At 38.8% G+C, this 17,694-nt stretch overlaps 1 protein-coding gene across 6 annotated transcripts in view; it reads left to right on the top strand.

Annotated features, from left to right (window-relative positions):
- RAB27B (RAB27B, member RAS oncogene family) overlaps nt 1–16,848 on the top strand; it is a 202,750-nt gene extending 185,902 nt beyond the window's left edge. For 3 of the 6 annotated variants that reach the window (XM_030567377.1, XM_030567378.1, XM_030567379.1), the window contains 4 exons: nt 1,465–1,550; nt 3,574–3,677; nt 5,643–5,766; nt 8,762–11,878. In XM_030567377.1, coding sequence (XP_030423237.1) covers nt 1,465–1,550; nt 3,574–3,677; nt 5,643–5,766; nt 8,762–8,951 — 504 coding nt within the window. In that variant the 3' untranslated portion in view covers nt 8,952–11,878. Of the gene's footprint in view, nt 1–1,464; nt 1,551–3,573; nt 3,678–5,642; nt 5,767–8,761; nt 11,879–12,618 lie in introns of those variants that run through there. The other 3 variants (XM_030567380.1, XM_030567381.1, XM_030567382.1) reach the window with 3 other exon arrangements.
- Nucleotides 16,849–17,694: the final 846 nt, after the last annotated feature.

Here is a 17,694-nt window from a genome sequence, read left to right as displayed (position 1 = left end):
CTAAAGAGAGAAGGTGACAGGAAAAATAGAAGGGGAAAGAGCACAGTGAAAGTGTCTAGTTTAAGATCACATGCCAGGTAAATAGTAGAACTGGAAGTAGAACCCATATCTTCATACTCCTGCCCAATGCTCAGTCACCTAGATCTGGGGTTGGCAACCTTTGGCATGCAGCCCGTGAGGGTGATCGCCGACAGGCCACGAGACATTTTGTTTACATTGGTCGTCCGTAGGCGCAGTTCCCCGCAGCTCCCATTGGCAGGGAACAGTGAACTGTGGCCACTGGGAGCTGCGGGGAAGTGGCAGCCAGCATGTCCCTGTGGTCCATGCTACTTCCTGCAGCTCCCATTGGCCAGGAATGATGAACTGCGGCCACTGGGAGCTGCGGGGGGCTGCGCCTGCAGATGGTCAATGTAAACCAAATGTATTATGCCCCGCCGGCAGATTTCGCTGGTGGGCCATGGGTCAAAAGTTGCCGACCCCTCAACTAAATACTGCCTCCTAAGGTCTCTATAGCACCAACTATTGACTTCTTAGTTCAATGTACAGCCACATTACTAAAGTGAGACAATCTTCATGCCTCCTATATAGGTGGCCCTTTCAGGCTACAGTTCTACACTTGTAGAAGAGAGTGGGCTAGCTTGTACTGTGGTGTATTTGTTCCTTAATGTTAAGTGGAAGATAACAATCTTCCATGCTGTCAACCTGATTCCTTTCATGTGTACTAACATTCATTACCTCTGTTTTAATAGAACACAACTATTGTGCATATCCACAGACCTTGACAAAAATGGATATTGTTTTTAATTGCACAATCTAGGAAAAAAAGTTCTGCCTTCAGATAAGAATGCTCTTTGCTTGCCTGAAGCACAATAGCAATCATAATAAAGCATAGGATCGGAAATCTGGGCTCTGTTCCTAGTTCTACAACTGACTTGCTCTCTAACCTTGGATGTTAATACTTGCCTAACTCAAAAGGAAGTGCCTAAACTCACTAGGGTATGTAAAGTGCTTGCATGGCATTGCAAAGTGTTTTGGATGCATTAACCATAGCCAGAATCGAACATTTACAAAAAACAGATCTTTAATGCACAGCAGGTCATGTTAAAGAAATTAAATCTAGGAGGTGATTTCAGCACATTTGTATACTGAGATGAGCAGCATCAGGGTCTAAATGATGGTATTAAGTATACCCAATCATCTTCAGAAGACAGTATTGGTTTTCTGGTTTTGAAATATTGTTTTTTAAGAGGCCCTTTGAAGTGGAATGTGAATCTCTGTAGCAAGTATAAGCTATATTTAATAAACTGACTTATTCTCCATTTGTGTTTGAAGAATTTTTTTTTCAGTACAGCACTATTTGCTAAGGGCAAAAATTTAGTAATGGGAAAGACATTCATAAATTTAAGCAAAAGACTACTTTTGTATTGACTATACAATCCGCTGATTCTACTCTGTATTTGTCAGATATACCATAGCAGAGGACCAAATGGATCTCCAGGAAAAGCCTTTAAGGTCCATCTACAGCTCTGGGACACAGCTGGGCAGGAAAGGTAATGTACAGAGTTCATCATCACATATCCAGTTAATCATTTAATTTTTCTAGAATTCAGACAGGTGAGTCAGAAAAAACACAGATCTTCTGTCACAGATTTTGGTTTTGACAACAAATGAAAATCCCACTTCTTGTTCCTGAAAGATAATTTTTAAACTGTTGCTGTTTTGCTGTGATCATACCGAAATACTGTATTCACTTCTTTTGTAAGCTTCCCCCTAGCTACTCTGGAGTAGCAGTAAAGTTCATGGTCGTTTGTTAGCATACAGTATATGGCTTGGCCTACTCTTGATTAAATATTGGCTGTGCCTAGAGACAGGAAGTGGGGAGAAGGAGGGAAATCAGTCATGTAACGGGAAACAGTATTGAGGCACTAGAGTGGGAAACAGCCTAAAACAACTCATTAAATGGAGAAGGGGAAACCATGAGTACAAGCTGTCTTCATGCTTCTAAAAGGAACTTGAAAGCACTGAAGGAAAACTGCTTACAGCAAAATTCAGTGGATAGGAGAACAAAATCAGACCTGAGGAAAACAAGTGTGACTGCATTGTCTGTGCCTTTGTCACCTTTGTGTGGCTTCCACACCTGGAAAGACTAATTTTGGTTTGAACCACCATGTTTCCATGCTTCCCTTTCAAGCCCTCCTGAAGCACATAGGCTCTATACCCTAGACCTCCCCTGAGAGAGGTCTCAAAATAAATGACTGGCAAATGAGGAACTGGATGCATGCTAAATGTCATAGCTAAAGCACCTATCCCTGTGTCCATAGTCTAAATTTATAAGTTCCTCAAGGTGGGACCTTGTCTTCATACTTTTTGTAGATCGCAAACACACTTACTGTGGCGCTACATTAAAATTGGCCTCTATTAAGACACACCCATTTTTCTGGTTTGAATCTGTCCCATTGTCTCTTTGACAACCACATTTAGCCATACTGTATAAAAGGCATCACTTCTACAAAAGAGAGCTTACGGTAGCACTCATGCAGCTAATTTGTCATTGGGGAAACCTCACACCTGTGTGGCTCTCTTCTGCAGCAATAGTTTGTTTTAATTTTGGTACATGTGCCCTGGGGTATCCATCTACCACATCTGCTAGTGATACATGTGCCAGATTATGTGGTGGCTTAAGGCACAGCACCAAATTCCATTTTCTGTTTTCTAGCTCTGTATGAAAGTTTCTTAATGTGTTTTGGTTTTCTAATTTATTTGAGACTCTGGCTTGTGGTCCTATGGCAGCAAACTGGGGCTATATTTTGAGTGCTGGGTCCATGGCTTTGTGGAAAACCTGCAAAATGTTTGGTCTTTGTGCATTCAGAGATGACTCAAAGTTTCATTGAGCTCAGCTTGTCAACTACAGGTATATTAGGGCCTCTGTAGATGAGCTTCCCAGTAAACTGTTCTTATTCTAAACTATTATTAAATGGCCAGATACTTCTAACATGGCATAGATGAAAGGTGGTGGTTATCCATGAAGTAAACGTTTCCTAACAATACTCTTATGTTCATCAGTTGAACTGATTTTTGTGTCCCAGTGATTAGGGATGCACTCAATGCATCTGTATTCTTGTGATTTTTAAAAAGCAACATGTTAATTTTTAGGCTAGTCCAAAGGACAGAGAATTTGAACAAGGAAAGTGGTCATTGGCCAACATAACATTCTCGCACATCTAAGCATCCTCTGGTAAATTACACCCACTTTGATAAGTAGCTACTGATAGCTACGATAAACCTAGCCAAAAGGAGGGGCACAGGCTTTTGACTATTATGAGAACATTTGGCTGATAAATTGTGCAACTTCTCTGGGTTTGGATTTTATTTTTTTTTTAAAACTGCCTGTTGCAAAAGAGATTCAGTAAAGCTTCTTTTTTGTTTTGTATCTCCCCTTTGATGGATGGTGGGTTTTTTGTTGTGTGTGGTTTTTTTTGTTTGCTCCAGTAAGTCATTCACTAAAAATGATTACCTAGTAATTTTAGAGGTCAGTCTGTGTTAACAGAGCTGCTTATTTGTTCCTTCATTCAGATTTCGAAGTCTCACCACAGCATTTTTCAGAGATGCCATGGGCTTTTTATTAATGTTCGATCTCACCAGTCAACAGAGCTTCTTAAATGTCAGAAACTGGATGAGTAAGTAAAATCGAACAGCTTGCATGTATCCGATAACTAGCGGCTTTTTGTGTTTGTGTTTTTTTGGTTACTGTATATTGCATGTTTTCATTTACGTGCTGTTAACCTCAAAGAGTGGTCCAATATTTTTCAGGTGGTCATAAACCTATGGCTTGGGTAGGTGGGCTCTGAAGTCCCAGCTCTGGAAAATTACATAAACTTGTTAAACTTCAGAGCATTCGGCAAAGCACATCTATTCCTCTGGCCTTTTCTGGGATGGGTTGGAGGTTGTGTGAAGAGGTTTCTGATGGTCAATTTTTTGGACTTGTAAAAGAAAATCATTCATACAATACATGTGCTTATTATGATCTTATGTACTGATTATGGACTGTTACATTTTGTATTGGCCCAAATACTGACATGTTGCATTGTCCTGACTATCTTTTTTTAACTCGTATTTTTATTTGAATAAAGCGGGGTTTCTCAAACAGGGGTCGCTGCTTGTGTAGGGAAAGCCCCTGGTGGGCCGGGCCTGTGTGTTTACCTGCCCCTTCCACCGGTCTGGCTGATCATGGCTCCCACTGGCCGCAGATTGCTGCTCTGGGCCAATGGGAGCTGCTGGAAGTGGCGTGGGCTGAGGGACTTACTGTCCACCGCTTCCAGCAGCTCCCATTGGCCAGTAGGAGCCACGACCGGCCAGACCTGCAGACGGCCTGTCAGGGGCTTTCCCTACACAAGCGGCCACGCCTGTTCGAGAAACCCTGGTATAAAGGATATTTATTGGTCTTTAATACAGTCCAGTGCCTAAGATTTGGTTAGGAATGTCATCAGATTTTAAACACCACCTATCAAACAAAATTAGAAATATGTGTATTTTAGGCATATTTCAATTGAGGGGGTTATTTTTATTTTATTTTGCAAGGCAGAAATATCTGATGTAGATGCAACATGTGAGATAAGCTGAAGCGAGGGTTCTAACAAAATTACTAGAGAGCATGTACCATCCTGACTTAAAATAAAGGTGTTTAAAAGATAGTGGGGGGCATGTATTCCTGTCCCGTATGGGTTAAGCTATTATAGCAGAGAAAAAACCAGCATGCAAAAGGTGACCAAACTTAATTTCAGGTTGTGTATAATTCAGACTTGCTATTTGATAGTAAACTAACTTCTGCGTGCCAGCTGGGAGTATTCTGGCCTGTGTGTACAAGTAGAACACTGTGAAAGGCAATATGTGAATACAAATAAATCCCTTCATAGCAAGCTACAGCTTTATTAATAGAAATAACAATAACCATACTCCCACTTCATTCTGCTATTTGGCTACTGGAAAGTTAACGCATTGGACTCTATCTGCTTCAGTGATTCCTTTGCCACACTGCTTCTCTAAATTTCTTCCACATATTAATATATACTGCAGCTACTCATCTTTTCTTACTCCCAAGTTTTGATGTAAGAAAAGATAAGCATCAGGAAATTACTTAAATATTGAAACCAGTGGATCTACATAGTTGTATCCTAGCTGAAGGTTTGGCCTCAATTTTCTAAAAATAACTGCTTGTGAAAAGCATTTGGCATTTATTTCTGTGATCTCCTAATGGGTTTCTTTGCATAAGAAAATGTCTGTTTATACTAAAAGAAACCTAACCAAAATGTACTGATGTCTATTATTTTTAGACTGGAGTACTGGTATGTAGAACACATCTTTGCATTTGATTCTCCTCTTTTTTTTTTTTTTTTTCTAGGTTGTATAGCGGGGAAGCGAATAGTTCAGTGGAAATAAATTCCTAATCACATCTGTTCCGTTTTCCCCTGTAGAAAATTACTTTAATGAGCCAATGTATTATGAAAAGTCCATATGGTACAAGGATTCCTTTTTTTTGTTGGTTTTTGTGTGTGTGGTTTTTTTTTTAAAAATCTTGGCCTTTTTAGTGGCATTTCAATAATTTTTTTACTCTAGGTTTGATTTTGTTTTGTTTTTTTTTTTAGGTCAACTGCAAGCCAATGCATATTGTGAGAATCCTGATATAGTATTACTTGGCAACAAGGCTGACTTATCAGATCAGAGGGAAGTCAATGAGAGACAAGCACGAGACCTTGCAGATAAATATGGGTAAGTAAATTGTGATGGAAAATTACTCCAGCTGATTTCTACATCAGTGTAATGTTTTTAAAACCTAAATTGCCACCATACAGTTTTGAAATTTGGGAAACCAGTTAGATTGGTTAGAGATTTACAAACATTGATATGCTATAGAAATTTAGTCTGGTGTCCAAAATCTTCTACAGTGCTGCCCACCCTATCACACTTTGAATTGAGTGGTCCACATGTTTCAAAGTTTGACAAGTTAGATAATACTGTAAAAGATGAATCTTGTTATAGCGCATTGATGCTTAAACAAAATATAATTACTTCTGAGCTACATTCTAATGCAGCAGGTTAGTCCTGAGAACTAGGACAAAAAATCAAAAGCACGTGCCTTAAAAGTCTCTGTGAGAAGGACTGCAGGGCTAAGGAGACGGGTAACATGCTCTACCCTTCATGATTGTACCTAGTGTCCACAAGATCTTACAAGTGGAGAATGTAAAACACTCATGGCCTCAACTCCTTTTCTATTGGACAATTTAGAATCATCATATTTTGCATGATCACTCCTTGTACTTTTTTCATGTTTTTATTTCATTTTTTAAAATGAGCAATGCTTAATACAACAAATGCCCTCTTCTAATTACAGCAAACTTGGTTAGAATTTTGGGGATTCATAGTATGAACATTTCATTAAAACTAACTCTTACATTGTTTGAACTGCCTGCTAAACTCAGAAAATAGTGTCTCATTAAACAGATAAAACATGCCTTCCTCCCCCCCGCCCACTCAATCTTATTCACTAGGGCTTAATGTGGCTATTCAGAGAATTTGAGCCAAAAAAACATTAGGAAAGCTGAGGGACTACAAGCAATCAGACAAAAAAAACATAGTTTAGATACATGAGAAGTAGAAAACCTAAGAAACTTGTCCTTAGTCAATTAAGGAGTAAGGAAACTGCAGAGAAGTGAAAGGACTGCATCAACTCGCATAAGAGTATTTGGGGGAGATCAATAAGATTTGAGGGGTCAAAAGTCAGCACTGGAGCAAATTGCCATCTATTTCTGTTGCTTTTTCTAACAAGTAAAATGACCATTCTTCTGAATTCCAGGTTGAATTTAAGAATGAGGAGGCTAAGCTGCTTGCATAAATAGATAATCTCTTATTCAAAGGACTGGGGAGTAGCAAATGTTGTACCTATCTTGATTTTTTGAAAAAGCATTGTTCATACTTTACCTGATTGTGAATAAGCAATACTGATCTAAACTGGTTGAAACTCTGATCAAAAGCAGTAGAGCTGTAAACCCCTAGAACTTAATAGTGTAATGCCGGTTGGCCTCTGTAAAGGAAAACCTGTCTCATCTCTAAGGATTCTATGCTTGTCTATAAAACAGTGGAGAACCAGTTGCCCCAATGCTTTGACAAAGGTATTTTGAAAAAGTCCTTCAAAAGAGATTATTAAAGAAACTAAGTTGTCAGTGACAGTTTGTTGCTTGTGACAATCCTGGATCTCAGACAGAAAAATGAAGTAAGAATGAATAATATACTTTATAGCAAAATGTGAAGAGTAGTGTAACCCAATATTCCATAATAGGGCAGTACTGTTTAATTGATGATTACATGTTATGAAATGCAAGTTCATTCACATTTGAACTACTCATACATACTGCTGCACTCTAAATGGACTGTAACAACTCAAAAATGAACTGGTAATAATGGGTGACCACTCAATGGGAATTTCTCCTTGCTGTTGCTGTTTGACAGCTGATGCAAAATACTTGAATGCACAGAGGACGAGAAGAAAGCAACAATGCTGAAAATATACTGCTGTTACATAAACTAATGGTGTTCCGTCCCCCCGCCCCTGCCCCAGAATGCTGTGTTCAAATCTGGTCATTCATCTCAAAAAGGATACAGAAGAAATAGAGGGATTTGTGAGGTAGACAACAATGATCATAGGGAAGTTTTCCCATCTTCCTGAAGAGACTAAACTCCTCTTTGAAAAGATTAGATAACAGGGTGTGTCTATTTTAAAAATCCTCATGGCCACTCCTACTTACCTGTTCTCCGTATGCGTTCCGTTAAAATCAAAAGGCAACAATTTAAAATCTGTAAAGCAGGAATCTACTTGTGGAACTCAGACACAGGATATCAAAGGCAAAGATCATACTGTCCACAGCTATATTAAACAGAATCCAAAAACAAAACCTTCAGATTGAAATTAAAACCCTCTTGCTCCCCACAGGAAAAATTTAATCCTATCTCATGATGGGTTACCTTCTCAATAACTATCTAGTAGATAATTGTTGCACCTTTTTCCTGATGCTCTGATAAATGCTTCTATTGGAGATAGACCACAGGTCTATACTGATATGGCATTTTCCATTTTCCCTGAGAGTTACTGTAGATGCAGACGGTCTTCACTTTCCACCCAGAAACTTGTGGTGACATAAAATGGACTGCCTGTGAATAAAAGTATGAAATACTTACTTCAAATTTGAAGTACCTGCAAGATCTGCAGTTCTGAAGCCTGGAAATCCCATGTTGCCAAATATTGAGGGAGGGTGACTGTAAAAATTTAAGCGGATATGCTCCTGAATTCACTAAACAGTGATCGTCAGTACATCTGTTTCCTGTTCCATCTCTCTGAGTAGGCACTGCAGTTCTTTACAGAACCTTGGGAGAAAAAAACTTTTTGTGAGGGCCTGTTTCTCTCAGCTGTAGTTTATGCAAATACTGCCATTCTGGTTTGAAGCCAAACTTCCAAGTTAATTAAAACTGGCAGTTGGTTCAAAATGCAAACCTTACTTTGATATTAATACCCATTCCCCCAACCCTCTGTGTTAAAGATTTGGGGCTTTGTTCCATCCACTTAATGCAATAAAGGCCAGCGAGATTTGAATTCCAATATTCCCTATCCCTCACCAAGAAAGTTGTTCAGGGGTGTTTGGATCAAGAGTGTTTTGCTCTGGGGCCTCTCTCTAATGAGCTTTTTTAATTTTTTTCATATCCTGCATATTAGCATACCATACTTTGAAACAAGTGCAGCTACTGGGCAAAATGTGGATAAAGCTGTGGAAATGCTCCTGGACTTGATAATGAAGCGCATGGAACAATGCGTTGACAAGACACAAGTATCTGACACAGCCAATGGAGGAAGCTCGGGGAAGCTAGATTCAGCAAAGCCAGAGGAGAAAAAGTGTGCCTGCTAGACTTCATCTCTAAACTGTGAGAACCAATACGAATAGTTGATCTGAAAATGGCTGATTTACCACTAAATTCAAATCTGGCCGTGCACAGAAACAAAGCTGTCTTGTTTGGGCTTTTGTTCTTCTCTAGAGAACTGAGTTTTCAGAGAGCTTCTGTGCTGGAACTAATGTTCCTGATATGGCACCATGGAAGATCTAAAAGAGCCCTCATCTTTATCTTAATACAATCAGGCTAGAAAATGTAAGAGATGTTCCCTCCTTCCTTGGAAGGAGAAAAAACTATTTTTGGGGCGGGAGGGGAAGGATAATTAAATTGGATATTGTGATAAACTAAAAATGAGGTACTTTGTTAGGTCTCTGTCTTAATTGAATCTTGCTTCTTTATACTACTTTGTATTTACATCAGAGACCATACATCTGCTAAAGTGGAGATATGAGTAAAGAGAATGTTATGTGGTGTATTACTTGCACAAAGCAAGCAATGGTGTGACTTACTGATTAATAAGCTAGTGTGTGAGGAGAAAGGGGTGGAGGCAACTTTTTTTTTTTTTAATAAAACCAGGGAAACATGCAACACTATTTGTGTTGCTAGTAAATAATCAAGCAGGGTTTGGAGGGGGATAAGGAAAAGATACTCAAATTCTACTACTACATGGCAACACTTGCTGTTTGAGGCCAGCAGAATGTCTCTTGCAAATTTCACTATAAGCAAAAGCACTCTTTGCTAGTCAGAAAAATTCAGTGTTTGACACCGGAAAACAGGCTGTGTGCATCAGCTAGGGCGTGCGAGGGGAGTTGTGAAAATGGTGTCACTGTCTATAAAAGAGTTGCAAAAATTGTATAGCACTTACTGACTCTCTAAGAAGTTAGTCAGTTGTTGACTGGGAACTCACCACCTGCCATGATTTTGTGATGTTGCCAGTATACTTTGCTTTCAAATGAGCACAATTTTCGCATATACAAAATAGACTAGAAAGTGACTCTCCTTGTGAAATACTTCTGAGTGGGAATTTGGAATGCCAACATATTAAATGTGATCTAACACTAGATAAAATGTATTGTATTTTGTGTAGAGCCTATAGAAGCAGGGTGGTATGGCAGGTAATTAGAGGACATCACCAGTTGCATTAAAAAGTAAAGGAGGAAGGTAAAATGCGAGTAATTTTTTTGTATTTATTGTCTCAGCGTCTCTGAGTGTGGCTGAGAGAAGGAATGAGAGTTCTTCTACAACAGCATGTTGTAGTCTGTTTTTTGTTTTTTGTTTTTTTTTTCCTCTCTTCCTCCCCCCCCCCCCCGACTGGCTTCTTTTTTAAAAGTAAAGAGTATAACAAGATATTTAGGGTTTATTTCTATTAAATAGGTAAGGGCCTAACAACATGTTCAAAGGACTCCATGAACTTGTACTTCCAGACTCATATATTTTTAAAAATCACTCCAGGGAAAAATGTTTCACAGACAAGCTCTACCAAAGAGCAAAAGTAAATTGGTTGGGTTGGGGGAGATGGTGGAAGGGAGGTAGACTTCCTCTTCTTTAAAATTAAATCAGATATGAGGTTTTCAGTTTTAGTTTTTGAAGTACTGTGATTTTGAACCAATTAAGCTTTCCAGATAGCTAGTCCACAAACTATCTTATTTGATACCTTTTTTTTTTTAAATATTGAGGGTTTACCAGCTGCTTTGGTGACTGGGCAGCACACTTCCTGCCCATCCCTCCCAATGATATTTATTGAAAGATTTGGCATGTAGACAGGGCAGATGGTCTGACGATAAGGGTAGCCATTTTTGTAGAGTGAGTAACCAAATAGCCACTATAAACAAATTGGAGGAAAAAAAAATCAGTTTGCAGGTGTCTAAATGAAGACACATCCTATGCAGCAAGTTCTGAAATACCTGCTGCCCTTTTGTAACCCAAAAGCACATGTTAAGCACGAACTTCAGTGGCTGCAAGATAGCCACTGTTATAATTGGTAGTTCTTGCCTAGGCAAAGTATATAAATAGTTGAAGTAGGCTGTTGAAACTTCAAGCACAGTCCCAAAAAATAAATTGAGGGAAATGGAGTTAGTGGAGTTTCTCTTCCTTTTAATACTAAACAATACCAGAGCTTTGTTCCGCTAAGTCCTCCAAAGTCTGTGATAAGGGTAGGAATGGTTGTAACCTGGAATTTCCTGCCTCATCACTTTTTAAAATCCTCAACCATGTAGAAAGTACTTAACTTACAATATCTGGTTTTGCCCATTCAAACAGGGTGAGGAGCCTAGTTCAGAGCTCACTTGTTTACTTTCAGCATGAATACATTTCCTAAAGTGACATGTTGGTGTTTAGAGTCTAAAGTTGTTAGAGAATTCTAATGGCTGTTGCTAGCCTAGCAGAGCAGTGAGATAGGGAGACTACTGCATGCAAAGCTGTGAAGAGTTCACGCCCCCTTAGGCTGCTTTGTAATTGGGGGTGATTCCGCATCCAGTTAACAGCTTCCCCATTTTGGCCAGCACTCTAAAAAATATTACTTTGAATGACATGAGGGCAAAAGCCACCTGCTCTACAGCAAGACCCTGTAGTCCTCCCCATTAAACTCCGTTGCCTGACAACTCCCAAGGGAAAGGACTGTCTCAGAACTGGTGTTCCCGCTAAATGTAACTGTTCTAAGACATTCCACTGCTTGACGGTTGAATGTGTAACAATCACAGCTTGAAGGGTAGGCAGTTGTTATGGTATAGTCTCTATTGCCTTAATGTATTAGCTCATCCAAAAAGCACTCATAAATGAAAAAAATTGATCACTGTCTTGCTGCCATTATAAATTATTTTCAGATATTTATGGTTTGGTGGCTACCAACCCATCCACATTGTGTGGAGGGAGGGAAAGTAAATCTATACCTTACCCCTTACCCTGCAAAACTGCTAGTGTCTAACATTCAACTTTGGAGGTTTTTTTTTTTAAAAAAATATAATCAGCTACAAACTATTTTGTAGAACTCCCAGATTCATTTTCTCCTCAAGAAACTGGATAACTTGCTTATTTCTTAAGTCTCCCCAGCTTGCTTTTATTTCTCCACACCCTTCTTGTTCCTCCTAACTACGGTTTTTTAGGGTCACTTTGTAGTGGAGAGAAGGCTGCTATATTTGTGTAACTGCCTTTTGGGCCTGATCCTAACTACAGAGCAGGTGCAATCCCCATTTACTTCAATGGGTGACTTGAGATGCTGAGCTTCTCATTGGGATCGTGCCTTTGTCAGTGAAGATGTCTCCATTGCAGCACGAGATGGAAGTGTGAAAGTTCCCATGCTGGTATCCTTTTACTGTAAACTGCCCTAAAATGCTTATCTTGAGAGCAGTGTGTCCTTAAGATCTTAAAGTGCCTGTATCCAGTGAAACTCTAATGTGGTGAAGTCTTACCCTACTGCCCCAGCTCCTATCCTCCTTAATCACTTCCTCTAAGAAAAGAGGGGGCATGGCTGCAGTTGCAGTTTGAAGCCTTTTCGATTTTCACTAACTGGAGGTTCGCTACACACAGATTCCACTATGTAATTTTTCCATAATTGATAATGTAATGAGCTGACAATACCGAGTGACGTATGGCTGGTTGTGACTCATTGTTTGTTTGTGCACCAATTAATCTCCAACCTCCACGTTGCAGCCGAGACATTAATTGAACTGTGCTATTTCTACACAGAGGCGATGATGAAGTAGAACTCCGTTCCTTGCCATGACACTACCGTTTTTACCAGTGCAGACTTCTAGGTTTTCATTCTGAACTGCTACAGTGTTTGGCAGCTACAAAACCGGTTTTTACACAGATAATCTTTGGAGCCCTGCATTTGAGCATAAGCCTTCTTTCAAATACCCCTAGGACCACATGGACCTAAAATGAATTCACTTTCATGTACCATGTCCAGCAAAGAGTGACCGCTCTCATTTTCAAGTAATCTAGACTCGCTATTTCAACTTTGCTATTGCATAAATTATGTGGTATGCAGTTAGATCAGAAGCTCAATGTCTGCTTTATGTACAAACACAGAAGGCTTGTAGCTTGGTTAACTATCCCAAGGGTATTGGAACAATGAGTCCTGCAGTTATACATGTGTATACAAAAGTATTTAATATCAATATAAAACTTCTGCTCCTGCTAACCTTTCATTTTTAAATTGAATTCTCACATTGATCCCTGTGTCCTGCTGGTTTCTGTCTTCTCTCCTAGAAATGTGTGCCTTCCTCCAAATTTCCCCTCTTTAATACCCTTTTTGTAACACTCTTCTAGGCAGTGCTCATTTCTGAGTTTGCAGTTATGCATGGCGCTATGCGTGAACCAACCCTGAACATAGTAATTACTTAATCAAGGAATGACATGCAGCACCCAAGATGACAATCCTGCCAAACCTATGTAGTTCTGATTTTCAAGGACTCTGTTGCTGGGTTGAATATGCTGATTTCTTTTTAATTGCTTGATTTGAATCAGGTTTGTCTTAAGTTCATCATCTCTCTTCCTAGGTAGCCTCCAGGCTTTATACAAATCAGAGGTCATCAGATTTGTCTTTCATCTGTTTTCTTGTTCATCTCCTTCCATGCTCAATTAACTTTTTTTGATCTACTGTAGTGTCAGAAATCATTTCTGAACTCCCAGGTAGTCCATTATTTCTTCCTGATCTACAAGTATTTTGTCCTTCTAATCTCAAGGCTGAATGTAAAAATGTGACATTGCTTACACTAAGCAACCACAGCATTGTATGAAGATTTTATTTTAGAATGTATTTATTATATTATAAAAATCTTTATTTCTGCAACCTTCATTGTTCCACCTCAACAGATGGAACTGGGTAAGAAGAATACCAGTGCAGATGGGTAAATACACTTGTCTTGAAGTCATTGTTTTAAGCTTCTGAAACTAGTGGTGCTCTGCTGCATGAAAACTGCCATTTTGAGAGTCCACAAAACTCCTTTAGGAAACATTTTAGACAAGCCTTCCTTCCCAGCCACGACCCAAAGCTGAAAATCCTCATAGCCAAAGTTACCCTTTTTATCTTGGTTCTCCATTTCCACATCCTTTATTTGTTCTAAAGTAGTCTTATTTTCTACCTCTAGGCTGAATTTTAAGGGTGTTCCAAATGTATCTGTGGGGAAGAATAAAGGAAGGCTGGCGTGATGGCACTTGAATCAAAAACTTCATTTCAAACATAAACCATTTCTGCAGTGAGTTTACACTGGACATGTTTACATTGCTCTAAAATGATGCCTCAGCTACTTCTGTGACCCAAAAGCTTCTTAAATCCTTCATTGTTACCTACTGAATCTGCATGTTACAAGGCGTCCTCTATGGGTGACATTGTCCTCAGTACAGGAGCCCAAACATGGACCAGTGCACCACTTAAATCTCCAAGTTTAAGGGTTCACATTTTTTCCATAGCGACATCTTCATGGAGGTTGAGTCTGTCTCTAAGAATACCCCTAGATTATAGACTTGGCATAAAATGTTCACCAGGTCTCCAACTCGGCAAAGCATTTAAGAATATGCCAAAGTGCTTTGCTGAATCAGGAGCTGGTGTACCTTTATGGAGAGAAATAGAACTGCCAGTAGAATAACCATAGTTCAAATAATCCTTAAAAATGAAACTGTGTAGAAAATACTTACTTTTTAAAACTGTCAGTTTGTGAACAGAGTTGTTGTTTTGTTTTTGTTTTTTCCTTTTACCATCCAGTGATTTGAAAAACTTAAATCACCACTAGGGAAAATGCTAAGTGTTTTTTTCATTAACTTGTCTCAAATTGGTTGCAGCCTTAAGCATATGATTTCTACTGATATCATGTAAAAAGTATAGCCACTCACCTGTTTGTGTGGCAGCAGCACAGCCTATCCTGAATTGTTCCAGGATTAAACTCCCACTCAAGATGACAGCAAAAAATATTTGAACTTAATGCTCATCTATGTTTGTAATTTACATGCTTTACGTCATTGTGAAACCTACCATTAGCCTCCCCTCTTTCTGTAAAATACATCCCTCTGTCTAACTTTCTATGGCATTTCTCTTGTTCTAATTCTGACCATTTCCCCAAAATTAGTATGAAAAACAAACAAAACCTTAAAATGCACAGGGCAGAGAACTTACAATTTATGTAAGTCCCAAATGCTATCTTCTTTTGGGGAGTATAAAGCCCATGTTTCCTTTTTCGAGCATACTCTTTTATGTTTAAAAAGATAGTGTGATCTCTGGAAATATGTTGGGTATCCAAAGACATACTTGTGTTGCTAATAGCCTAAACATGTTTTTAACTAAAGCTTGCTTCATAAATAATATATAAAATTCCTTGTGTATGATACCGTAGGTGTTGAAGGCAAGAAAGCACTCTTCTGGAGCTTGAAATAAAGACTGTATCTCTTTAAAAAGTGAAAAGGAACATAGATATTCCGTTTTTCTTGTAGTGGGTCATAGGTGCCTCTCCAATTGTTATTCCCATATTTCCATGACTATATAGATGAGACCGATGTTGGATATGCTGTACCAAAAATCCACAATTAAATCACTTATCTTACAACATATAGTTGAGAGAAGCTGCCATTTGCTATACTGCCAATTTCGTAAAATCGGTTGCCTTACAAATATTTTGTGAAGGCTAAATCTTAGTTAACACTTTGAATATGTAAAGGATTTTCAAACACTTGTTTAGACTGTAGATAACACTGGGCCATATGACTAACTTTAAAAAAGATATATAGTAGAGAGATATTGATACCTTCTTGACAGCAAATATTTCAAAACCTGTTTCATTCAAAGTGGAGAGTTCATCTCCTACAATTAATACTGTAAGGCTTACAAATAGATCCCTTGATCAACATCCAGTCTCTAGAGACATAGAACCAAAATATCCAGCTAGAATTGTATTTCCAATAGTAATCAAACCTAGCTGTGAATTGTCTTAAGACACTTAAACAATTCTTTCTTTTAATGGAGTCACTTGTATGATTGATTGAAGGATCCTGGTAAATTTGACAGGAAACAGAAATTAGCAACTGCTTCATTAGTCCAAGAACAGAACACTATATAGAGATCAGGCCTCATTCTGATTTTGCTCAAATCCCCATTTTTACACTGGTGTAACTCCGAAGATGTCCATGTGAATCAGGTAAGACTAGGCTTGCAGTATCTTTTTGGGTGTATTCTGAACAAGAAACTGTTTTCATGGCTGCTTTCCTGTCATCAATAGCATGTAAGCCATCTGCTCTACACCCCTCCCTTCACTGCAGATAGGACATTTTTTTTGGACAGGAGACCAGGCAGTCAGCTGAGAACCATCCCTCTGGCTGTTGGACAGATCTGTTTTTTAGATTTTTTTTTCTTTTATGTCTATATTCTCTAGTTCAGGAAAATACAGATGGTAACTCGTCATTGTGTGCTTTTTCATATGGTAACTTAAACTAAAAATATTCTTTAGAAAGCATACCCTAAAGGTGTCAAGCCTCATTGCTCAATAGGGCTTTTAATGTACATACTGTATACTCTGATACCAATTGTATCTTACTGGACCTTTATTTATGGAAGTTAAATTGTTCTTTGATTTTGTTAAAGGTAACCAGCTGACAAATGGTAACCCTGTTTTATTGTTACCTTTTTAAATGTTCTGTTTGTTACCTTAAGCATGTTTTATGTTTGTCTTTGCAACAGATCCGTAAAAGTTATACCTAGTGGTATGAATGTGATTTTAAACTCTTGAACATAGTATTTTTATTATGTATGCCCCTTGATAGACTGGTGCCTGCATAACACTGTTAACATTATTTTGTTGTACCAACTTACTGGTGGCTTCAAAATATATTGTCAAATGATTCTCTGGTGTCTGGGTTTGTATGATATGATATGGTCAAGGAATGTAATCCTGTGATTCAGTTTCTGCACTGTTCTTTTCAAAATAAAAACGCATTTTATATCTGTTGTATTGGCTGTATGTTTTTGAGGGGAGGGGAGGGGAGAAAAATAAAGCTCCTCCGTCAATGAAATGACCCAGCTGTCTACTGGTTTTTCATCGGAACAATTCCAGGTTTAGAATGCCTGACCAAGGTGGGGGAGAGAAGAACAATTCCTTTTTTTGTTTTACTAGAAGTTTCCATATAGCAGGTCCTAATTTGGCTCTAAGAGTTAGACCAGATCAAGTTCTTCTAAATCAGTGCAATGGGGGGGGGATCACTGAAAATGACTTAGTTGCTATACAGCATTGTGACATTGAAAGGATGCCTATGAATAGCACACCATGTTCTACCTCTGCAGAGAGGGTAGATTGGATTGCCAAGCCTGTTCAAATTTCCAGCAAAATCTCCTCTTTGAATGGAGTAGCAGCTTGCGAAATGACAGAGCCAAATACGGAGTCCTCCAAGGGGCTGGAAACTCCTTCAGAATTTGGCCCAATAATTATAGGGATAGATATGCAGAGGATGCTGCTTGAAGCCGCCTGCAAATACATCTGTTTAGCAGGTGCAGAGGTACACACTTAACTGAGGAAATTGCAATCTCACTTTTGGAAGAAATGAAAGAGATGGGCTTGATGAGACTGAATCGTACCTGATTGACTGACTGCATTGGGCAGAGCAATTGCTGTGATATGGCTCACAAGGCTAGCACTCTGCAATTGTCTAGTAATTAGTCAAAAGAGTCAAGTATCTTTTTTTTTTTTTTCTAACCTACGCCTGTTGAGTCACGCACAGCATGATATATCTGACTTAACTGCCAGACTAGCTAAAGGTAAATGTCATTTGTACCTTACA

This window comes from Gopherus evgoodei, chromosome 6 (assembly GCF_007399415.2).
Source record: "Gopherus evgoodei ecotype Sinaloan lineage chromosome 6, rGopEvg1_v1.p, whole genome shotgun sequence".
Classification (NCBI taxonomy): domain Eukaryota; kingdom Metazoa; phylum Chordata; order Testudines; family Testudinidae; genus Gopherus; species Gopherus evgoodei.
Note: the sequence above shows the minus strand (reverse complement) of the source record. Positions and strands in the feature narration are given on the sequence as shown.